The following is a 24,841-nucleotide window of genomic DNA, read 5'->3' as shown; positions in this document are numbered from 1 at the left end:
TGTTCAGTTGTCAGGGAATAGAATAAATCAGGTGTTCTATACAATCACCTTGGAGGCTGGAGAGCTAGGCTTTGGTGCTATTTTGTATGAGAGGAGAAAGGTGAGGAGGAGGTTTTGACAGCAGCTTCCTTCATGGGCATGTGGTCTGAGATAACAAGAGCACCCCGACTGTGACCCTGAGTGTGGGATTTGGAGCATATTTCCAGGAAACTCTGTAAAAATTCCCTAAAATTTTTCTTTTCCCACAAAATGGCTTCTGCCACTAAGCGGTTTAGATATGCAGTGTCATTTAAGCTAAATAGATTTACACCCTTATCACGAACCACTTGCTGGAAGCAATGCCTCTTGCACTTTGAACTTGGAGGCTGCATTGTAAGCAAAAAAAGAAAAGGCCTCATATGCTAGAGACATGCTGACATTGGCATTTAGTTTTGCTAAACCCGTCTTTGAATTTGAGTTCCTTCATTCTGAATGCTGTATGCCTTCACCTGTGGCCTTCTGCATGGAAAGCTCAGCAGAGCCTTTTCAGAAAACTTGGATTCTTGGAAAGCAGCATTGATAAAACCCATTTTAGAAGGAGAAGCAGCTTTGATAAAATCTGTTTTAGAGGGAGATCATTCTAAGGAAAGTCTTACTTTGAAGCTGCAGGTACAGGGTTTGTTTGGGCCAGCTTCTGTGAGATGAGTCATTGCAGCCCATTTGCCACGTACAACCACCATTGCTGCCAAGGTATTCAAAACATCAGAGCAAGCAGGGCAAACTCTTGTGGTTGTTGGTCAGCCTCTCAGCACCTGTCTATGTAAACACCCAAATCCTGAGCTCCCACTTTCCTTTTAATTACGTCTCTCTGCTCTAAGCTCCCTGGGACTTGGCTTGCCAGTTCAGAAGAGTAGAGCACTGGAGCCTGAGAGGATAACACACCCCCATGCCTGTCTGACCTGCCTGCCTGCAGCAGCTCCTGTGGAGATTTCTAAGTACAGATCCCAGCCTCATTTGGATCCTCCTGGGCAATAATTTTGCAATGAGTCTTTTACACATGCTGGGTCTGATTGTATGCATTGGGCAGGTGTGCACTGTAACTACATCCAAAGGCAGTGCCTGAGTGTGCCCTGCATTGCACACAGATAATGGTTCCAGTCTTCTGCTCAAGCAAAGGACCAGTCGGTGCCTTGGAGAAGCCAGGTAGCAGCATCACCTTCAGACACCTTCAGGTGGATGTCTGGTCCTTTAGGATTTCTGGGCAATAATTCAAGGACAGCATAGATCATGCTTCAATAAACAGAGCTGGCTCCTAATTCCACCAGAAACTGTGGGGTTCACGCTGTGAACTGCACATGATTCAGAGGTTCATGTTATTTCCTGCAGTTCATGTCTTCATTATTTGCTGTAGAGGAGGCTCTGCCCTAATGAGTCAACATCACCCAAATATTTCCGTAGCAGAAATCCTCTGCACATTGCTGACTGGGAGTTCAGAGATCTTTTTATTAATCTAATTGTTTTATTGTTATGATAGCATCTGTGATCCCAAAGCATATTGATGTATTCTGGTGGCAATTTTCATAAAGACAACAGAAGGTATAGAGATAACCCCAGTTCTGGAGGAAGCTCATTATAAATCATGTCCCCTCTATACTGATGCCAGTTGCAGACATCCTTAGCTCAATGTTTATGTTTTCTCTAAAGTCATAAATTCACTGGTACTGTTCATTTGTGGACAATATGGTCAAATCTGTGTACCCCTGTGAAACCGCATGGTTTATCTCTCACAGAACAGTCTTTTCCCCAATACGCTGACTTACCTTAAGGCATTTCTGAATCACCCAAGAGATAGTGAAGCACTGCGCAATCACAATCCCAGAGAAATATCAGCTACCCAGACTACACCAATGGGACTGTGAGAAAGGGCACAAGCATCCCATTGTCCTGCAGAACAAAAGAAAACAATTTTAAATGAAAAGGAAAACCAGGAGAAAAAAAAAAGAGAAATGCCCATATATATAATTTGGCTGCCATTAGTTGTCTTACCAGCCTTTTGTTTATCTGTGTGAATAGTCCCTGCAGCCCTCTGTGTCTAAAGTGCAGTGTTCCTCTATATACATTTGGAAATGCCCCAGACCATTGACCTTGTTTTGGTGGGTTTACTTGAGGTACTGTTGAAGGCTGATTCTTTTTTTCTCCCTCTTTGAAGACTGACTTTTTGTTTATAATGACACCCTGGATAGTAAATGAAATCTTGAATCCTTTAGTCTCACCCTTCAAACTCCGTTGACATAGAAGTCTCACTGGTACAAGTAAGCACTGCATAAAGCAAAGCTATCAGCAGCTGGGGACTATCATAAATTCCTTTTGTCTTTTTTCTTCATAGGTTTTGGGTTTTGAGTTTTGTTTATTTAAAGCAAATGTTAACATTCAATGGTTTCCTTAAACAGCCCCTTCTTTCCAGGGAATTCTGGATCCAAATGGTACCTTACACAGGACCCAGAGGTTAATTTGTTTCTTCTAGTCGAATCTGTATGGTGTGACCATTTGTAAAACTGATGGCACATCATGATTAGTTTATTCCAAAGGTCTTACTGAGAATTTATTGGCCTCTCCAAAATTGTCCTAGAACTTTTTATTAAAGCCCTGGGATATGATACTGTTTATTACTGTTTGTTGAAATTGAGGGCAGGTCTTTTACCTGCTTTTTAGCAAGCCCTTTATGCTTAAAGGGGAAATAGCAGAGGCAGGGATGTAAATAAACATTCCTGATTAATGTCTAGATGTTTGCAGGTACAAATAATCACAAAGAGAATGAATTAAAAAAAAAAAAAAAAAAAAAAACAGGCTGTCTGTGCAACCTGCAATAAACCCAGCTTTCTCCCTGTTGCAAATGGCTGGCTCCTCACAAGGATTTTGGACCAGAGAGCGGTGGGGAACATGTTTTCTTTGGTGAGAACCATTATTGCTTTAGGCTGGCCATTGCTTTTAAGGTGAGATTTGACTATGGCAAACATCGACTGAAATGAATGTGTCAAGTGTCAAGCTTGAGATTTAGCTGCATGGGGAACCTACACATGCATCTACCCCAAATCCACACGGGCCTGAAGGAGTTCATGAAGGTGCAGGCCTTTTGGCCTAGGTACAGATCTGAGGGTTTGCTTCATCCCTCAGATACTCTGCTGACCACTGGCTGTGCCAGAGCTATGCACACCATCATTTCAGGCAGCAGCATTCGTAAACACTGTCATCACTTTTCTGGCAGACAGGAAAGGTTAAATTCGCCAGGGACTCAAGGTTGATGGTGAGCACAATCCTCCACAACAAACTGTCCGCATGAATGGTTTCATGCATACTGTCTACTCCTTGCCAACTCCTCTGACAAGCAGACTTAAGAAATTCCCCTGACCACCACTGTGCAGCCTGCTTAAACAGGTTTCTATCCTGGTATTTATGCTCACACCCCTTGAAGTCTGTACCTCTCTACATTTCAGTCTTGATGTCAGGTGATTAGGTGCCGTACTCAGCGCCAGGGTGGAAGCAACTCTATATGAAGGCATTTTGGACTGAAGGGAGGAGGTCAAGACTTAAAAAGTTCAAGTTGTACTTCTCTGAATTAACTTTGGCAATGCCTGAACAGGCAGCAACTGGATACTAAATGCTGTGTTTCACTAGCAGGAGGCTCAATCTGGAGCACATTGTACTCATGCAATTAGGATCAGTCTCACTGGCTATGCCAGTCTTTCTTAGGCTGAGAAACCACTTTAATAAAGATTAGCCACACTGCAATACTCATGCCTAAATATTGCAGTACAAACTCTTGTGAAAGCTATGACCCATCTCTTTAACTAGGAGTGGTACAGGGCACATCCCTGTATACAGACAAGCAGATTTTGTCCTGATGCCATCAGCACTCTGAGAACTGGAGGTTTTTTCTATGGGGCTGTCTGCTGTAAGCAGAATCTCACCACAAGAAAACAGCATTCAGAAAAGCCACGAAAAGAAACTGGGTGGGAGAGCCACATATCTGAATTACAAAGAAGAGAGAGAGAGAGAGATAGGAACTTCTCTGAAAAAGGCAAAAAAGGATGAAACAGAACTTAACCAGATATAATGAGATGCTTTTTCAACACACCTGAGTTTCTTTCTGAAAAAAAAAAAGATACAGTCAACTTTGTTACACAGAGAAAAATGTATTTCTGAGGATATATAGCTAAAGCCACTTGCTTGCTTATGTAACTGCTTTCTCCTTGTCAAAGAAGAAGCAGAATCTTTGGATCTGGCTGTCGCATACTGTGAGAGGGTGTCTGTCCAGAAATGACAAAGAAGATTGCAGCAAGATAGATTGATCCTACCAGTTTTCATCTCCCTGGATTACCTACTTCAAGGCAAATATGTGCTAGTACTGATTTCCAGCCCTTCTCCTGCATTTTTGATTCCTTGTCCCTCCAGTGTATGGCTGAAGTAGGCTTGATACAGTCCTAGCTGTTACTGGGTAAGTAACAGCTTAGGGGGTGTTACTTCAGTTGCCCAAATTGGGGGTGCAGTTGCAGAGATCTCCCTGAGGCAGCATTTTTTTAGCTGGTTCAGATGTGCAGCTAAGAAACAGCAGTGCAAGGTGTACCACAAGCTATTTGCCTAATACAGAATGTAGTCCAGAAGAAATTTGCCCCAAGTATAGCATCATTGCAGCTGTGCAGCTTTTACTTTACAAACTGAAAATGTTAGCAAACTTTTACAAGAAGTAGTCATCAGTACTGATTTGGTCATACCTCAGATTTCTTGAAACTCTGTTATACTGGACAGTGGAAATAAGCTGCAACATGCTAAGCTAAAATCATGTATATAAACAATTGCAAATCAGATGCTTTGAGCCGTGCTTAGTTTAAGGCCTTAATGTCCTAAGCTCCCTTAATTTTCAGGGAAGGAATGATGGGGGGAGACTTTACTTCATATAGTTACTTGGAGGTCAGAGATTACATAACAAAATAAATTGTGAGACGCCTCTGGAGACTATCCAACCCCAAATCTAAGCAGGGCCAGCTTAAATCAGGTTGCTTAGGCTTTTGACCAGTCTTGTTCAGGGTATCTGCAAGGACTGAGACTTCACAGTCTCTCCTGGCCTATATGAGACTACCCTCATTATGAAAACATTTTTGCCTATTATGTAACCAGAATTTTCCTTGCTGCAACCTGTGGTCATTGATCTCATCCTTCCACTGTGCACCTTCAAGAAGAATCTCTATTTCTACAAAGTTCATATGTTCCAACTTGCTTCAAGTCTGACCTAAAAATAAAGCAGATCTGCAAAGGACAAATGAGCCTGATACTGAATTTAAAGGAGCTATACTGCTTTATCAGCTTGGAGAATCTGGCCCTTCCAATGTCAACAGTAAGGCAATGTATAGACAGCTGTATCTCTAAGCATCTGAAAATGCTGACACTTTTAGCTGCCTTGTATTTTCAGGCTTGGTTTCAACAGCCAGCTAACCTGCAAATGACTTTCATGAAGCATAAAAGCACACTTGAATATCCCCAGCTTTTCCTTAAAAAATAGCTCAGGAAACTCAGACAGAGTCTTATTTCCCCAGAGACTCTAGAGCCACATTTGAAAAGCCAAAGTTACACTTCCAACACTTCCTAGTCTTACATCTTCCACCCACATTCTTTATTAGACTGTAATTCTGAATGCTGTTGTTTGCTAAGGGATCTCTAAGCTGAGGTCCCAAGGCAAAGGGAACTATCAAAGCTACAGTCAGAGAAAGTTTCATCTTGCAAGAGAAAATGTTAACATAAAGTCCGAGATATTTTGCATTTCCTAATAGTTTTTAAAAAAAATTAAAAATAGAATGACTGGTTACTTATTGAAAAAAAAAAGTTTTCTGTATTGCCTACTGGCAAAAGTCTTATTAGTTCACAAAAGTCTATTTTGTTAGCAATTTAATTTAATATATAGTCAAAATCAAAGTTTGTCCTTCAGTCTCTACTGGCTCATAACTGACCTTATGTTACTGTATTTTGTTCAATCTGATGAGTTTCAGCTTTGCAAAATCTGGTTTCAGTAGGATTGACACTTCTGAGCACTGTGCAGACCCTCCCCTTACATAAGAGTCTTGTCTATAATACAGTTCACCTTTCCAGAAGGAAAAATGTGGAGGATTTAGAGTGGACTGATAGGGAGTTTCTTTTGCTCATCACCAAGTTATCTGGGTCATTTTCATACCCAAGAAGCTGGTATGAGACTCCAGAAACTCATGTGCCTGTTCTCTCTGAAGCCATGCTCTCTGGTCCTGGACATTTCTCAGGTGCCAGCAGGACAGAATATAGCAAGCCATAGAGTACATGGGAGGTGAAAATCTTCCAAACAAGAAACAGCATTATGAACTGGTAACACTGACTTATTTACAGGGGATATAGTGTCCTGCACGGATATTTCCCTTTTCTTGAATATAGCAATAAACCCCCTTTACAGTAATCTTTTGAGAAAGTTCAAGTAAATGTAATCAGGGCTTCTTAGGAGAAGGTGCCCTTTATACCTTCAGCGTAAACACACACAAATATTTCTCATTTCAGATCTCTGCCCCAGTAGTGCCAGCAAGATTCAATGGAAATAACATTTTTCTCTTGAGGCTGAAGCTAGTGCTGCAGTTTAATGAGTAGTACTTTTATAGGCTGGTGGAATGTCTAATGATACGGATTTAACTGTGTTGGACATCAGCTTTATTAGGCTGTTCCTGAGACATGGTAGTATTGACAGTCATGATAAATGACACTCCTCAGTTATTCTTGCATGAGTGGTTTCCTTTCAAAGTCCCCAGAAGGTTTAGAAAATATGAAATATTCACAATGATATTGTGTCTGGGCTCCTTCCTACCAAGTCGATGAACAAAACACTTTAATTCTTATTTTCTGTGTCAACAAAGTCACAATGAGTTTTTGATTACAGAATGAAAAAATGTCATTTTCTGATTAGAACAGAGCCTGCTTTATATTGGCCTAGGTGTTTAGTTACCTTTACACTGTTTTAGCCCTCCAAAGGATGCTAATGGCTGAACAAAAGGGGGAAAAGGTACCAAGTCTCTTTGAGGGGTTAGCTTAGCCCCTCAAAGTTAATTGTTCCCATTAGAAAGAGTATGCCTCTAGTTACATAGTATGAATTGCTAGTTGTCATCAGACCATGGAAGACCAAAAGCAGCCATTCAAAATAGCAATTTTCTCTAACAACATGGTTGCATTGACAATTACTTCAGGTCACTGAGTAGCAAGCTCATCACAGTCAGTAAAATTGTATTAGAATTTTTATGCACCCATCAGATGCAGTTTTCCAAGCTCAGTAGAAAAAACTCTGTGATTCACAATGCTTGGCATATGGCTTTTTGTGCTGGTTGCTCAATGTCAGCTGGAAGATACTCTATGCATCAGAGAAGATTCCAACTTTGGGATGAGGCTGAACTCCTCATCATGCAGCTCCTTTTTCCTCTTCCTTGCAAGACATTCAGCATAATTTCAGAGGATCTGAGACCTCACTCTAACTTGCATCAAGTGCTATACACAGTTCATGATCTAAATAAAATATCCTGGTGTAGGAGGGCATTTTCAAAGCACTATAGGAGTGTTTAGGGAAGTACTTTTTGTGATCACACCACAACAGGTGAAACAATGGAGCAATCTAGGAGTCTCCTTAGGAATTCACAGCAGTATACTTCTGTATGGGCTTTAAGGCCTTATTCTTAAGGTTAAGTTCTTTAGGTTAAGCTTGTTTAGAAAGTCCCCACACCACAATGGTACAGTCAGAAAAATACCTTTTCTTTGCAAGAGCAGAGTTAAACTGCTGTCTATCCCTACTGCTGTAGGAATGGTATGGGAAGAGAATAGCAGTCAATCAGGGGTCAATGGTTGGTCCAACATTGAAGGACTTTGGTGACAAACTCATTGCAGGGCTAGTGTGGTTAAAATACATAGGCGTTTGTAGCTGTTGACATGCAGTGGATCCATGGAATTAGCAGTGGAAATGGACACTTTTGACTCATTCCTTTAATGATAAAGGAGTGCATTCACGTTGTCTTCTAGAGAATGTCTGGAGCTAGTCACCTATGATAAGTACATATCTAGAAGGAGCTGTAGATGCCATCCCAGCTGCAGAGCGATTTACAGAAATTGCTGCATCTCTGAATCTTCTTGTGGTCCTGTAGCCATTTCCTGTAAAAAGTAGTAAAGTAGTACATCTTTCCTTGTTTTTCACAGCTGAGAGGAAAGGGAAACGAAGAATCCGGACAACGTTCACAGCTGAGCAGCTCCAGGAACTGGAAAAAATTTTCAAAGTGACTCACTACCCGGATGTCCATATTCGCAATCAACTGGCAGCAAAGATAAACCTCCCAGAAGCCAGAGTTCAGGTACAGTGTGTCTCCAAAAGGCTATGTTCACTGCAATTCATTAATTATTTGGAGTGCATTCTTAATAGTTTATGCCTGGGTGGCAATGCTGATGAGATACGTGACCTCTCTCTTACCCTACAGACGAGGCCACTGGCACTGTTCTCTTTTTACAAATAGGGAAAGAAGTATTTTTCACCCAGCTGTGACTAACCACATGGAATTAATCAAAGGGTTAACAGAAGCTCTGAGCATACTAAATGCATAGCAAATAGGAGTCACAGATGGTTATGAGTAACCTGTTGGACTCTGTAGCGACAGAGTAGCCATTTATGAAAATATTTATTAATCATTTATCAACCATTTCTAGGCTAATATTCATCCAGTACAAACCGTCATCCATATCCATCTTCCATAGGGTCTCAAAAAATATGAAAATAGTTGCCAGAATGGAAGTGCTTCTTAGTGTTCTGTATTTCAATAGGACAGGCAATAAATGCCCTGGCTATAATTTCAGTGCACAGAAACTAATCTGGTTTCCCTCAGTTGTAATATAATGTTGCTGACTGAGCTAAAAATTTACCCCAGATTCTTACTGCGTGGGAAATCTGCTACATTAAAATATACATACCACTCTGTATTGGCATTTGATGTTGCCTACCAAGCACTGTTGTGATTTTTGCATGAGGCAGTTTTCTGCACTTGCTGCAATGCTATAGTCATTGGTGTACTTCTTTGCATATATCCCTCTCTAACAATCAAAGTTCAACACAGAGCTGTTTATTGACTATGACATGCCTGGGACCATTGACTAGCCATGATAATATTGCTTCATCATTAGGTGACAGGGAGAATTAGACCTGCATTGCTACAACATTCCCATTAGCAATACCAAAACTCCAGTAATGCATTTCCCTCAGCATAAAACACAAACTGGGCTGCCAGTCAGTGTTCTCCACAGAACAATGAATCACATGAAAGAACAAGGCATTTTTCTGTTTAAAAAAAAGTTGTTTATTATCTGTATGGGGGGAAAAAAAATGAGTTATTATGGGAAACATCAACCTGAGGTGTAAATGAAAGAAGTAAAAAGTCCCTCATGTATGAAATGCAGATGGCAAATTCATGACACAGGAAAGTCTGTCTTTGACCTCATCCTGGCTGATAAAGGGAAATCAACCACAGAACTAAAAAGAAGCAGTAACTTAGGTTCTAGTTACAAGTTATAGTTTCAATTGACTGCATTTGTCACACAAATCAAATAGCACACAGAGAATTTGCGTGTGCTCTTGCTACTTTGAAATGGTTTTGACAAAGCTAAAAGCTTTGTGTAAGTTAAATCACCTCAGAAATATAACTTAAACATCGAAAAAGTGAACAACCACTTGGTAACCAAAAGAAGACCTTCATAACTGTGAAAAATCTTGTGTCCTCCAATCAAGAAAAAAAACTTATGGTTGGTGTGAAACAGCTTAAATGAATAGATGAAACTGTATAACTGCATGTGTTGCACAGAAAAAATTAAAAATTCTGTATAACTAAACATGAGAAACAAGAAATTATAAAAATAAATAAACAAAACAGGAGGGCGCAGGTCAAAGCTTTGGTCAGAAAAATTAAGGACCAAAAACTCAATAAAAGTTGATTAAGAACAAAAAAAACCACCAAAGTGATCAATTATACGGATCTGTTACTTTATAGAAACAGTAGGACTGTCAAGGATAATGCATAAATGGCAAAGATGTTCAGTCATAATTTCTTCTCTGTCCTTGGAAATATTTCAGGTAACACTTTCTATAAGGATAATGTTGAACAGCAGCTGCTACAGACAGTTATTTTTTAATCTACACATCTAAGTAACTTACTTCCAGTGGTTCTGAAGAAACTGCTTGAGAAGTAGTTTAGGTCATCAGTGTTGATATTTAGTTCTGGAGCATGAGAGACATTCCATTCCAGGGCCCTTGAAGAAATCTAATGTGTCAGTATTTAAAGGGCAAACAGGACAACCAGATAATGATTGGCCTGTCAGACAAATATTGATTTTTGGCAAAAACTGCGAAAAGAAGTGTATATTCTGTTAATGGAGAGTTAAAGAAAAGATAATATATTTAATGCTTATCAGCACTGGTTCATGAAAATAGACACTGCCAAACTCATCTTTTTATGGTGAGATTTTTAGTGACAGTTTTAAACTGAAAGAAGGTAGATTTACTTTGTGTATGAGGAAGAAATTCTTTATGGTGAGATTGGCAAGACACTGGAACAGATTGCCCAGAGAAATTGTGGGTGTCCAATCATTGGAAGTGTTCAAAGTCAGGCTGAATGGGGCTTTGAGCAGCCTGGTCTAGTGAAATATGTCCCTGTCCACATCAAAAGCATTGGAACTAGATCTTCTTTAAAAGATGCATTCCAATCAAGACCAGTCCATGGTTCTGTGTATTTGGTTAATAAAGTTTTGATATCTGCAGTAGACAGAGCATGAGGTACAGGTTTAAAACACAATAAAAAGGACTCATGCTGGGTATGGAGAAATCATTTTAGATGTAAGGGTTCTGGAGAGCTGGTTGGGAAAAAAAGAGAAGTTTGGTCTGAGAAGTGTTAAAATCTTTGCCTTTAGTTAAATAAAGTAAATCCATGAAGCAAGAGCTTTATCCCATGTGCAAATTTTAGAAGGAGCGCTTCAGAGACTGAATGTTGGCTGGAGTGCCCCTGTTGCCCTCCATCACTTTGTGAGTGTTAAATGGTGCTGTTTCACCATATAACTCCTGCATGGTTGAAAGGGAATGGAAAAGTTCATACAGACAAAGCAGTTTCCAGACACCTGCAAACCCAGATAAACAAAACTGTCCTCTCAGTAACCCCAGCTACTTCTAACTATCAGCAATATAGCAAAGGGCTCCTGACATTCCCATTACTTCTTGAGTGAGAGATGCAGAAATAACAGAGCTGCTCATTATTTGGCTAAAAATACATATGTATTTACATCAAATAGCACCTGTCTTCAATAACCAACACTTTGTGTTGATGTGAACCACTCACTTACATTCAAATAACAAATCCCTTAGCAAGCTAGAAACTACAATTGAAGGAGGTTTCAACTTTTCACAGCGGTGCAGCAAGATGCACAATAAATACATTTATACCTCTGCCAGAAGGCAGATTGGTCAAATCAGCTGACAAATGAAAGGAACTTCCCAGAGAAAATTAGTTGTCTGCTTTCCAGTGCAAAAGAGATGGCCAATAACATACTCAGATTGCTGAGTGATCCCCTTGGGTCTTTCACTTTGGTCCCTTATGTGAATTTCCAAATGCTACCAGCTCAATATAGATAGAACCCTGTTACTACATCTCCACTGGTGACAAACTTTTATTGCAGCATACCAAAACATCTACGTGGATCTTTTCTCAGTCTATTCACTTGGAAACAGGGTAGAAGAGCTCAGCCATGAGATGTCACACCTTCTAGAGAAAAGAGAATGCTGTGTGCATTGACCACTGCACAGCTTTTTCCACAGAAGGATCTGCTCTTCCCAGAGAGCCCTGGAAAACCTACAATACTGTCTTTCCTTGAACAGGGTGATCCTATTTCTTCTGAGAGCCACAATAGAAAACAGGGTATCATGGTCCAGAGATCCCATATGCTATGCAAAATGTGAAAAGTGCTCTGTCAAACCCAGCGGTTTACTTTAGATTGGCCTCTAGTTCTGCTGAGCTGGAGATCAATGTTTTCTGATCCTCAGAGGAACTGTGAGAAGTTCCTCCTTCATATTTGGTTAATTTCTGTGCCTTTTCTTTCTTGTCTTTATCCAGATCTGGTTCCAGAATCAGCGAGCAAAGTGGAGGAAACATGAAAAGTTCGGCAACTTTGGTGGCCTTCACTATCTGACAGAAGTTGATTTTGTTCCTGCTCCCAAGTCAGATATCACAGTGAGTATTGGACACTTTTAGTCAAAGCCACTGAGGGAGAGTCAGCTATCCTTTACCAGGTAATCACTTCACCAGTAATTCCGTGGGACTACCCCAGAGAAGGAGCACTGTGGCAATATGACAAGAAATCCCACCATAAATCCACTGATCAAATAACACATTTCTTCATAGAATTAAACCTGTTTCATAAATATTCTGGGAGATGTCTCTTGCATGGTGGTCCTTCCCCATTTTGCTTCTAAATCACTTCCCTGTAAATCATACTTTGATTCAGAATGTCTTTATAATCAGAAATTTCCTGAAGAGGAGGGCCTAAGACATTTGCAGCCACAAAGTCATGTTCCTTTACGGACAGAATCTCTTTACAACATCCAGCTTTGTTTTGGCTGACCAGTACCTTGACCTATGCTTTAGCAGTCCAGGACTGTTATTTTTTAGTCTGCTACACAGGCTCTTTCCCTGACAGGAGTTTTTTCATGGCTAGAAAAAAGAGTATTTTGCTTTGTGTCCTGGGTGACAACACACCCCACTGGGTTTTAGGAAGTCTGTTTTCCTAAACTTTTCTTCTTAATTACGGATCAGCAGGGTAACAAATAAGGTTGATTGTAAATTTCATCTAAGTAGAAGTCCATATTGATTCACCTGAGACTATGCTTTTATTCTTGAAAGGCTCCTAGCTTGATGCCAAGAAAGCTCTCTGCTTCCTATCCTGCCGCGGGATACTACTCACCACTGCAAGGACAGCTGACAACTGCCTGGCTGCCCAGCACACTCTCCTTCACTCCACACCACGTGGAGCTGCTGCCCTTCCCAAAACCATACTTGCTTTTCAATGTCCTGCCCCCTTACAGCTCGCTGCTACCCCGCAAGTTGGAAAGGAGCAGTATCTGTGCCAGCTCCTCATAGAGGAGGACATGGGGTACTGGGGAGCTTTGGGGATGCCTTTCTCCTCATGTCCTCCGTGGAGGTGTGCGGTTCCTCTCCTCGAACAAACCTGCTGGGATGATGGGTGGCAGTGGTGCCAGGTCACCATGCTGGAGAACTGCTGCCGGGAATTGCCACAGCCCAATGGATGTGTGCAAGAGGCACCAAGGACCAGAAAGGAGCTCCTCATCTCCCTGAGGAGCAGCACACTCTGTTGAAATCCAACCCTTCAACCAACAGTTCACCAAACAGCCCTGCTAAAGGACTGGGATTTTACTCAGCCATGAGACATTGGATGACCCTCTTGCACAGATGGCTTGGGGCAGGAAAGATGCCCGGGATAAAGGGTGCATAGGCCTAAGGTCCAGCCAAAAGTGCTTTTCTCTGCAGGTTTTGGTCACTTTCCTCATACATTCTGGTCTTCATGTCCTGGGCTGCTGCAAAGAACGTGTTTAGGTCAAAAATCAAACTTTCAAGATACTTTTTTTTCCAAGTAGTCAAATGAGGGGGACGGGGATTGATTTTTCGTCTGTGTTTTTGACTTGAATAAAGGGGCACAAACACAATCTGAGCTGAAATATTACAGTCTGAGCTCTGGATTTGGTACTGCAAGTCTCTGAGGGCAAGAGAATTCTTCAGCTGGTTAATTAAAATGCTTATGAGGAAGCCTCTCATTTTTTGACCTAAATTAAGAAAGCTCCAAAACTTCCCCAGAAACAATAACAAAAAGAGACAGCCTGAGTTTAATCTGCTAGGTCTAATAGGATGATATGACCCCACAGTTTAGTTTAATTGCAGATAAATAATGAGATCAGCCTGCCCATTTGCAGAATGGCTCTATCCCTGTTATTTACATAATACTCATCCCCTTCCAACATATGGTGCTTTTCTCTCCCCTGCTTATTCAGGGTCCAATCCTGCTTCCACTAATGTCTGCACTGTATATACTGTATCTGTACTCTTACAGGTCTTCCACAAGACTTTTCCTCATACCTGCTTGGACCTGAATTCTCTATTGTCTTCATCCTTGTCATTTTATCAGTCATCTGAAGGACACTCAGGTCAGATACAGGGCTAAACTTAGCTCCAGCAAAGAGCTTAAACACCTAACTGATTAAAATCAACACAAATTAGTTGTGTTCACCTCATGCAGCTTCAGATGACTGCATTGTAGCCACACACACACACTCAAATTAAGGACCTTGAGCTTACTTAAAACAAGAAAAAGTGATCACGCTAAAATTTCTGAATTAGGTGCAAGTCACTCATTAGTGCAGTTTCTGGACTGTGAATTGTCCTTATTCAATGATTATCTGGAATATAGGCATCATAATCATCTAAAGTTAAGGGGACACTACTCTTTGCACAATAGCCCAGGGACTCAAGCCAGTACCTGCATTGAGATAGCTTTTCCTGCATGAATATTTCTTTAGCCTAGAGGAGGATTCTGGGATGATCACAACATGACCATTTTCCTTGGTCAGGATATGGAGGTAAAAAGCTTAGGATGCTACTTTTACATTGTTTTATACTCAGATATTTCCACATAATACCAGGTTGGACATATCAGTCCTTGGGACATCCTCAACTCTGCAGTTCTTCAGATGTATAGGATTGCTTTGGGCAAACATATCTTAAACCTGACAAAGAGTTGCTTGAGGGAGAAGTCATCCAAGGAAGCACAAGACATGAGTATAGAAATGTAGTCACAGTTTCATCCTAACCTTCTTCACCTGATATCAAGTGATTCAAGTGACAGGGTTTACAAGTCCCCTGGGGGGGACTCCTGCAGTCTCACAGCTCTCCATGACATTCCACTTGCATTTTCCATATGACAACTTCAACCTTTAATCTTCCCTAAAACCCCTTGTGACCTGAACAATTTATACCCCTGACTTATGGTCCTGATTTCCATTTTCACACTGACTTTTTGGTAAAAGAAAAACAGTAAGAGCTAGAAAGCTTTCCTTTCATGATTGCTGCTGTTGTTTTATGGGGGTGGCTAGAAAACAGAGATGGGGTTTTGAGGGGGTTGTTTACTTTTAAAGGTTTCTCTTTTTTTCTTTTTTTTTTCTTTTTTCCTCATGTGTTTACTGTGTGTTTTGATCACAGTCAACAAGAGAGCATGCAAAGAGGGTGATGCCTGCTCTGCAATTCCGTGCAGGTACACACTAGATCTTGGGTCAAAAAAAGCTGTGATTCAAAGCAGCCAAACATCTTGTTCCTCATGATTTTTGACCAAGTTCTACATCCTCTTCCCACTATGTGCTCTGACCTGACTTTGCTGAGTGATTGTAAAATATCCTTTCTCTGTTCCTTCACATCTCCCCTTAGCCTGGACAGTGGGTCCCACCTAAGGGCCTACTTCTATTTTCTTGCTCTGCTCACATTTTGCCCCTGTGTAGTTTGATCTGGCTTTAGGATGAGAAAACACTATCACTTCTAACTCAGGAACCCTCAAATGAGCCAATGTCTGTGCATCTCAGGGAGATTAACCCAAAAGAACTGGTATAAATAAGGGATTCATTCAAAATAAAATGGTCAGTGAATCAATTCAGATGGGCTTTTATCCAACCAGGAGAGTTTGGCTCTTCCAAGAAGGTCTCCTGTGACACTTCCTCCCTGCTTGTGTCCTTATGCAAACCTGCTCTCTTCCAGGGACAGCTTTACCCCACTTCCAGGACATGTTCTTGCTTCTGCTGAAATCCATCATTTACAGTGTCTATCCAAAGTTACCAGCACAGAATAATTTTATTTTCAAGCAGCTAACAATAAAAACTCACCTCCTGACTTCCCGAAGCCCGGCAGAATGGAGAGGGTGGGAAGGGAAAATGTCTTTCATTCCAGGTCTTCAGAGCTGGAGCTTCTGAAAGGACTCTGGAGTTTGATCAAAAATGAACCTGGCTTCAAAGCCACAAGGTGGGTTTAGATTAATGCTTTGAAAGGAAACCCAAACAGGTTTGGTTTTCCATAAGCTCAAAAAAAAAAAAAAAAAAAAAATCTGTGTCTCAAAGTAGCAAATTTTTAATTATTCCAACAGCTATTAGATACATATTACATTGTCATGGGCATTTCAAGGAGAGGATGTCCCCTCATGGGGCAGCTTGCATTGGCTCTGACCCTTTCTGGAGCCATCATATCAAGCAGTACATGTTGGCCACCTGAATGGTCTGAAACCTGTTTAAGAATTAAAAGAGTACCAGCCAGCAGCCACGTGCCAGGAATCTGTAGCAGTTGTCCGTTTCTCTGCATTTCAAAACTCTCATAGTCATGTTCTTTGCCATCACATTACTTGTCTTTGTCACATAGCTGATGTTGAGCTTATAGGACAGAAATTCACTGAATCCTTCATCATCTTTGATTAAATATAGATGCTGTTTTTTACAGCCTTGCAGACCCTGGGCCGTGTCAGCTGTAAATGCTTTCCAATGCTTCCAATAGCAGAAAAGAGACACTTTGTCTGTCCCTCAATAATAGGATAAGCCAATTTAACACTTTCTTTCTCTACAGGAAGCAATTCCTGACTGTTGGGTGACCTTTCCTCTGCTTGTGACTACTGAAGTAGGAAATCTTTTAGGGCTCTCAGCAATACCAGCCTTGTCTATCCCTGATCTTCCCTTCTGTGAAGCCTTGCTTTTTCCCACCTCCTTTCTTTTGTCTCCCACACATATTAACAGGACTAACACCCTTGCTACTTTTGCTTTATTCCCTCTACTAATCTCTTTGTGCTGCTCTGAACTTAGAGGTGTCTCATTCAACACTTCCAGGATTTCCCAAGCAGGAATAGATGCACACTCTTTTTAGGGGTGCCTGGCAGGGTAAACACCTCCTGAGGAATGACTACCATGAAAATCTTGCTGATATAAGGGCCTTTTTCCTTTGTTTTCCTGGAGCAGAAGTAAATAGGTGTCTGGTGTTCAGGGTCTATCATATGAATCCCAAGATTATCTTTCTTACAGTTACGAAAAAGCAGGTCCCCACCAAGGGGTCTAAAATCTGCACTTGCATCACAGTTGTTAGCAATCTTTTATTGATTACATTTTACAGCACTCCACAGTGCAATCTGGCTGCTCTCAGACACTTGGAATTTCAACAAATTTTAACTTTCAAATTCTGACATTTCTCAGTGTTATCTTTCTGCCTCAGGCAGATATCTTAAATCTAAGCAATTCAGTCCCCGAGGCTGGGGAAATTGCACTTTTTAACTCAGGGTGACAAAATTTTGGTGCCCTTTTGAAAACAGCACTTGGAGCAGGAGCTTGAAATCTGGCAGAGTTGACCTGTTCTGTTAATTTTGCTCTTTGCCGTCGTCATCACCAACTACTGTCATGTGGCCAGAGTATTAGTCTTTGAAAACTATTGGTTTGCACAGGTTTATTCTGTATCCTTTAGATAATAGCAATTACATTCCTTATGGAGTCGATGCTCCCTAGAAGTGTTTACTCTGATGGCTCAGCATAGTTTCCCCTCACAAGTTCAGTTCTTGGCTCGCTGTGAACAACACATGGCCCAGACTCTCATGAAAGCCAGCAGGGCCCTTTTCCCTTGCTTCCTGAATGCCCCACTGCCTCAATCACAAGATCAGGCTGGTGGAGCAATCTCCTCAAGCCTAATAGTGAAACACATGAAATAAATAATTTCCTATGACCACTCACAAAATATGTGGGGTGCTATGGGGCAAACACTGCCTTTTGGTCTTTACCTTGCAAAAACCTGCTGTTCAGCTCTTGGTAACTGGGGGCTAGGAATGTCTCCAGGAAGGATGGTGAGCCTGACTGAAGGAGTCTTGTTCAATCTCTGTTGTTTCCAACAGGAAAAATGTCCATCTACCTTGGCAGAACCAGAGATTGATGTGTGCTGGAAAAAAACACCTCTAACACACATACTCACTAAAGAAAACTGCAGACAGAGGCCTGTTCATATTGCACAGGGAGTTACTCAAATGCAGACCAGCATTAGCATAGCATTCCAGGAGTTAATATCATTCCAGACAATTTAATACTCTCCAGTATTAAAGCTGCTGTCCTTAGGAAAACAACAGCATGTGGTAGCATCTTATGTTTTCTGTGGTTAGCTTGAGTCACCTCAGACAAGCTGGTTTAATAAAGTCAAATTTGTACTCATGTTACAGTGCATGATAGTGCTGAAGGAGCTATGAAGATTAGAAACTCTTCTTCTGGGAAGCCAAGTCTTCTCAGCTTGTGTAGGATCTGTTGCAGCACAGAGGACTAGCCCAGGAAATGTTTTATCATGCTGTCATAAAATAACTGCTTCTTAGTGTAAATGTTTACTAGGAATAAAATTAATCTTGTGCCTTCATTTTCCATGGGGAGAATGTGATCAGGTAGAATAATCCCAGTCCTGCTTCTCCCAGCAGACCAGTAGACCCTGCTCAGGCTCACTGATTGCTCTCCTGGCCCCACAGCCTTTGCATTCCTTCCTGCACCATGACCCAGCCTGCAAAGGGATCACCGTCTTTGCCCATACCAACCAGAGCTGTGCATCCCATCTTCCTCAAGGCAGAGAAAACTGAGGGTGCACATCCTGGTGAGTAGAAGCTGTGATCAATAGGTCTTGGGTCCAGCTGTGGCTTTTGGCCTGGGAATTGCAACAGTGGGATCACACCTTCAGTGCTGGTGGTAGCAGATACCCTCAACAATGCTGGCTGTTCCCACCTCTGAGAAGGATTATTTTGAAGTGATAGGGGCTTTTGAACTTAAATTATGTCTAAATCTCTCCACAGAGTCTGCCTATTTCGGGCAGTCCAGATATGGCAACAAAACTATGGCTCTGCAATGCCTACTTGTATCAGGCATGGTCTGGATACTGTCCTCAATGTGATATATATATATATATTAACAATACTCCTTTTCTTAGAAGGCTATCTTCACCATCCAGCATGGGAAATAACGGATGCAACACTACGTATACTCATGCAGTCACAGAACACCTGCTCCTGAACCACATGTAAAGAAAAAAGGGGGAAAAAAGTCTTCTTAAAAAATAAAAAATCAGATGAGGATAGCTTAACTAAAAGATAAACGCAAATGAAATCACAACAATCAATGGTAATTCAACTCTAATTGAATTTTATCATCAGCAGAGCTGCTGTTGTTTTTCCCTTCCTCCCAAACTGAGACGCTCTAGAAATGAAATGTCTCTCATCAAATTTCACATTCAGTTGAATTAGTCTGGAAGTTTTTTTAATAAAATTTTTAAAAAGGCAACCTTGACAGAAAATTTAATTCCAGCCAAGGCCCTTAAACCAAGTGCTCTGTGCCAGAAAGTTCAGCGACAGAACTGGAGGGTGTCAGCAATTATCATCTGCCCCTGTATTCTGAGGGTAAATTCAGCATCTGTCTCCAAGCTGGAGAGAAGAGGTCCTGGAGTCCTCCAAGGAATTGGCTTGTAATTCTGATGTGATGGTATCAGCTAATTAGCAGCTCTAACAAACCTCATCTCCAGCCCCCCAGCCTTCTCTGGATTTTTCTTCAATTATGGCCAAGAGTGCAGCCTGCAGGGAGGGGAGGTGAGGTGGGGGGAGTTGTCCATAGCTACTGAAGGTTACACAGCTGCATAGAATAAAAATGACTGCAGCATTTAATGACACTCCTGTTTAATTCTGACAAACAGGATCATTAACATCCTGCAAAAAGGGACAAATTAACATGGAGAATACCGAGCAGAGACAAGCCCCAAAGCCCTTTCTCTAGCCTTTTGCACAGAACTAAATTTCACCAATACCAGTTTTAGGACTTGTCAGCTTTGAACATGATTACTCCTTCACATATAGGTGTGGCTATAACTGCATCATTTCCTTGAGGTTCTGCTTTATTAAAATTCTTAACTATAGAAGTTTTCTTGCTGCACTCTTTTCTCATACATATCATACAATACAGCAAGAAAAATAATCATTTACATACCAAAGGCAGAAAACACTTTAATTTCTGCTGTCCTCAAAAGAGTTTTCTGTTATGCTCAGAAAGTTTGGCTGTTTTTTTAATCCCTCGGTGGCATTGGAAAATTCTCCCACTGAAACCAGTGTAGTCCATTTTTCATTGAAATCACAGCATTTCCCAACTGCCATAAAATGACATTATTTTAGAAATGCCATAAAATCGCATAGAATTTTACAAACGCCATAAATGTGGCCATGGAAAGAGTGAAAAATGTTCAAAGTGTGGTTTCATGTCTCCCAAATAACTGTGACACCCTTGTCATACCACAAAGCTTTGGAACGGTTATATCACCACACATAGCAATGTAAAGCACAGATGATGACACAAAAAAATGCTCAGTGCTGACACTTAAAAGAGCAGCTGTAAAAAATAGCAGTCCATGATAAAAAGCACAGCATCAGCCAGTGACTTTATGCAAAATATTATTTACTGTACAAACATACTGGGCTGCAAAATATAGCTAATAAAATAAGTGATTTCCCTGCTTGCTGCTTCCAAAATCACTCACAGTCTCCAGCAGGCACAGTTCCCTAGGGGTGATGGAAAGTATTTCCTAGCAGTTGACAAGAAACTCTTGATGAATTTTTTGTTGAACTGTTTTGCTGGCAGTGAAGAGCCACCCTTGACAATCTGATTTTAACTCACTAAACTCATTACAAGATACCATGGTTTAATTTTTAAAAAATTAAAACCAGACACTCAGTTGCTAAATAAATCAAACAGATTGCACCTCCCAGAGACAGGACCTGTTCCCCCAGCTCCACAGTAGTTAAATGGTGTGCCAACATTTTCCTGCACCACAGAGAACTGGCATGGGTCATGCTAAGTGTCACCTCAGAGCAAAGTGATGTGACAGCTGAGGTGTGCTAAGTTTTGGCCAATGCAGAGCAATAACGTGGTGAGACACCAGCCAGGTTCAGCCTGCAAGCTACTTAGGGACACCAGCCCAGGAGCTGCACCACAGCAAAGTACCCTGCCCTTGGTGGGGAGGAACAGATGGAGAATCCCCAGGTATCCCACAGGAGGCAGCTCCCTGGGCTCTGTGAATGCCTGGGTCACACATGCACCCTTTTTTATTCCCATCTCACCTGCACTTGGAATGAATAAAATCTCTCCTGCACAAGCCATCAATTTTGAGACATATGTGCTAATAAAGATCAACTTGAAAAAGCTCTGGGTAGATCAGGCAAGCTTCACGATTTCTCTAGTGACACTGATGAGTTTTGCTACCCAAACATAAAACAAGAAGAAAACCTTCTGGTGATGCAGACCATGTGACTACTGAACAGAAACAGAAATCCTTTTCCTTGGCTGATTGCCAAATAATCTTGTTTCTTCTTGACAGGTTTGTATTCACTTTCATTTCCCCCTGTTCAAGGAAGCCTTTCACCAGAGAGCCAAGCTCCAGAACTGGAGAGGACATGTTAGGAAGAGTTTCTTCCCACCAGCTCTTTGCTAGAGAAAAGCAGTCTGCATTCACCAACTACACAAATTTGGAAGCGTTTTACACAATTTGGATTCTGAGTTCCTTCCACAGTGATTTCACTCTAGCACCACTATATGGGCACAGATCCCTGAAAATGGGGGACAGCTTAAGCAAACACCTGGACCCCCCAGAGATGTACAGCATGTCAGATGTGGACTGCCACTCACTGCTCCAACTCAGCTTTTCTCTACAGAGAGCTGCCTCACTTGGGAAAATAATCAAAGAATCACAGCATCATGGAATGGTTTGAGTAGGAAGGGACCTTAAAGATCATCCAGTTCCAACTCCCCTGCCATGTGCAGGGACACCTTCCACTAGAACAGATATCTCAGAGTCCCATCCAATCTGGCCTTGAACACTTCCAGGAATGGAGCATTCACAACTTCTCTGGCAAGAATCAAAATATGTGAAAACACACTGAGGTGCTTCATGGTTTCCTACAAAGGCTCACTGAATTTTCCTGGTGTAAATTATCTCTGGCATTTCAGGCAGAGTCTCCTGGGAGTACCAAAAAGTGAGCATAGAATGAGGGGACAACAAAGCTTGAGAAATCCAGCTGAAAACAAAGCAATATCCTTTCTGGAGAGTCTTTCTTAGACAAACTCCATTTTGTCCACTTGGGAGTTTCTTGTTAGTTGTTTTTTGGGTTTTTAACTCTCCTTGTCTTAAAATGCTGACACATTGACAGATGCTTCCCATATATTTCCATCCTGTAGTGTATTAAATCTTGATGCTGAAACATCTACAAGTACTTTCAAGGGATTATTTTTTTTCGTTGTTACACCTGGGTCATCTGACTATCTAAGGGGGGAAAGACATGTTCTCCACTGGCTTTTTGTTTAAAATTATTTATTTTGCCACATATTGCAGTATCACAATGTGCAGAATTCTACCACCCTGTATGATACAAGCTCCTGCACAAGTCTCTGCTAATGGCTTCTTTTTCCCAGGCAGGAATGGCTTCAAAGCCCCAGAGTTTTCTCCTTAGGCTGGAAAAATACCTGAGCCAAACTCAGATGGAATCAATACATTAGGCGGGAACTATATGAAAAACTCAGAGCAACTTTTTTCTCTCTTATTAGCTGGGCAGTGCAAAGGCAGAGCCTGGGCTGACGACAGCAGGAATGTGTTCATTAACCAAAGGCATCACGGTTGCCTTCCTATTGCTGAGCTCTGCAGCTCCCACCCACAATCAATGCTGCTTCAGTAGCAGAGTTTAATCTAAGCTTTGCCCCATTTATCCTAATAAAGATTAAAGATTTATCTTACTTTTTATGTTACTTTTTTTTCTTTGTGGTAAAATTCAGCTAAAAATCCTAATCGCTTTATCACTTGCTCTAAGCAATGATTGCATTGCCCACCATAATGGCAATGCCCACATGCCAGTCAAAAATGCCATAGAGAAATAAAACCATAATCTTCTGAGTGATGGAATTTTCCTTTGCAAAGGAAATATTTTTTGCCCCAGATCTGGGGTTTCCTGCCATGTGAAAGACTGCTCACCCTGATATTTGCCCCTCAGCATTTGCAGAAATTGTATGCAATATATCTGTGTCTCCCCACATATCAAGAAACACATGCCAAACACAGTCTGGCCCAGAGTCATCCTTCTTCTTGACAGATCCTGTTCCTAAATACCTCCTCTGGAAAGGCAAAATTCTTAGAGGGGACTGACAATCATGAAGGAAGTTTGGTGCAAGATCATACACAGTGAGCATTGTCAATAACAACATCAGGTGTGACACACATCCCCCAGTCCTTGCTTTCATGTTCCCTGAGCAGCACCATGCACTAGTTGTGACCCTGCCTCAGAGCCTGGCTTCACTTCTGCCACTTTTTGCCATTTCCCTACACTGAAAGAGATAGCTACACAGGCCAGTGCATGGAATTGGACAGGTACTTGTCTCTCGGCTTCCCAGGTGGTGTCTGCTCCTGTAGTTGATAGCACCACCCTGCTCTGCCCATTAGGTGAGAAAATGAGGAATAGGAAGCTCATTTCATCAATTGATGAATGCTGATGGCATAGGTTTTACTACCTGGGACCAGCTCAGGAGTATCCCAGCTCCCCCTCAGCCCAGCTGGCAGAATGAGTGCTCATGAGAAAGTGCAGTTTAGCAATGAGCTGCATGTACCACACACTCAACACATGTGGAGTTGCACTTAAAGCTCCTCAGCAGTACCAGGGTATGAGGAAATAAAGGTTTCAAAATAGAATTATTGTGGATTTACGCAGACGCTGAGGACCATCATGAGTCTGGAGGGAGTACCTGACAACCGTGTCCTCCACCTGAAGGAAAGAACCTCCCAAACCCTCTGAGAAGATCCAAACTATTCAAAAGCTCCAGAAAGCCACTGAGTCCCATAGACTGCAAACAGGTATCTGACTGACTGGGCAGACCAGCAGCCTTTGCATTTACTTTTTTTAATCAGCCACCTGCTACATGACCCCAGTTCTGCACTGTACACGTGAGATGGGAGCAGAAAGACCTTCCTGCTGTCTGCATGAGACAATCAAGTCACTTAGCAGAAATTAGCCTCCCAACCACCTTAGCTCATTTACAATTATACTATGGTTCCTGACAACTCTGGAGTTCCAAGATGTTGTTTGAGGGAGGTCATAAGCCAGTCTGGGTTTTAGTGGTGCTGAAATAGAGCATGGAGCTAAATAAGGGAAAATAATGTGGCCCATAAAAAGGTTGAACCCTCAAGTGCCACAATAGAATCCATGATGTGCCATTTTAGGGACAAGTGAGAAACATTACTACCCTCTCCAAATGAAGTAATATAGTGTGAGCAACTAACCAATGTTTCCAAATTCTGCTTCTGTGTCTACACAATAAGAAAAATCTTCTTGTCTTCCTTCATAAAGAAAGATATAGTTTTTTTCAATTTCCTGAGAAACAGCACTGTATAGTACATCCTTGCCATTTGCTGTAAGTGTGATGTTATTTGCATTCATCTATCTGTTATTTTTAATGTATTGGGATAGCAGGACCCCTGATGGTGCTGTGGCTGGCACTTAACCTAATGTATTAGCTACAAATTCAGGTTCTTTCTACAGGTCAGGCAAAGACATGAGCCCCATTTCAGTTGCTCTAAACCACTTCACGCAGAGTCTTTCCTGATTGTAAGGGGAGCTAATTTTTGTAGGTTCAACTGACCCATTGCAAATCCACCACAAAAAGCCCTGC

General features: G+C 41.5%; 1 protein-coding gene across 4 annotated transcripts in view; it reads left to right on the top strand.

Moving 5' to 3' along the window:
- Nucleotides 1–19,432, top strand: part of ISX (intestine specific homeobox) — a 30,740-nt gene extending 11,308 nt beyond the window's left edge. For 3 of the 4 annotated variants that reach the window (XM_072923448.1, XM_030263114.4, XM_072923447.1), the window contains exons 4-6: nt 8,224–8,375; nt 12,165–12,281; nt 12,951–13,783. In XM_072923448.1, coding sequence (XP_072779549.1) covers nt 8,224–8,375; nt 12,165–12,281; nt 12,951–13,187 — 506 coding nt within the window. In that variant the 3' untranslated portion in view covers nt 13,188–13,783. Of the gene's footprint in view, nt 1–8,223; nt 8,376–12,164; nt 12,282–12,950; nt 13,784–18,630 lie in introns of those variants that run through there. The other variant, XM_072923449.1, reaches the window with a different exon arrangement.
- Nucleotides 19,433–24,841: the final 5,409 nt, after the last annotated feature.

Source organism: Taeniopygia guttata, chromosome 1A (genome assembly GCF_048771995.1).
Source record: "Taeniopygia guttata chromosome 1A, bTaeGut7.mat, whole genome shotgun sequence".
Classification (NCBI taxonomy): Eukaryota; Metazoa; Chordata; class Aves; order Passeriformes; family Estrildidae; genus Taeniopygia; species Taeniopygia guttata.
The sequence above is the reverse complement of the archived record's forward strand: the minus strand, read 5'-3'. Positions and strand labels throughout refer to the sequence as shown.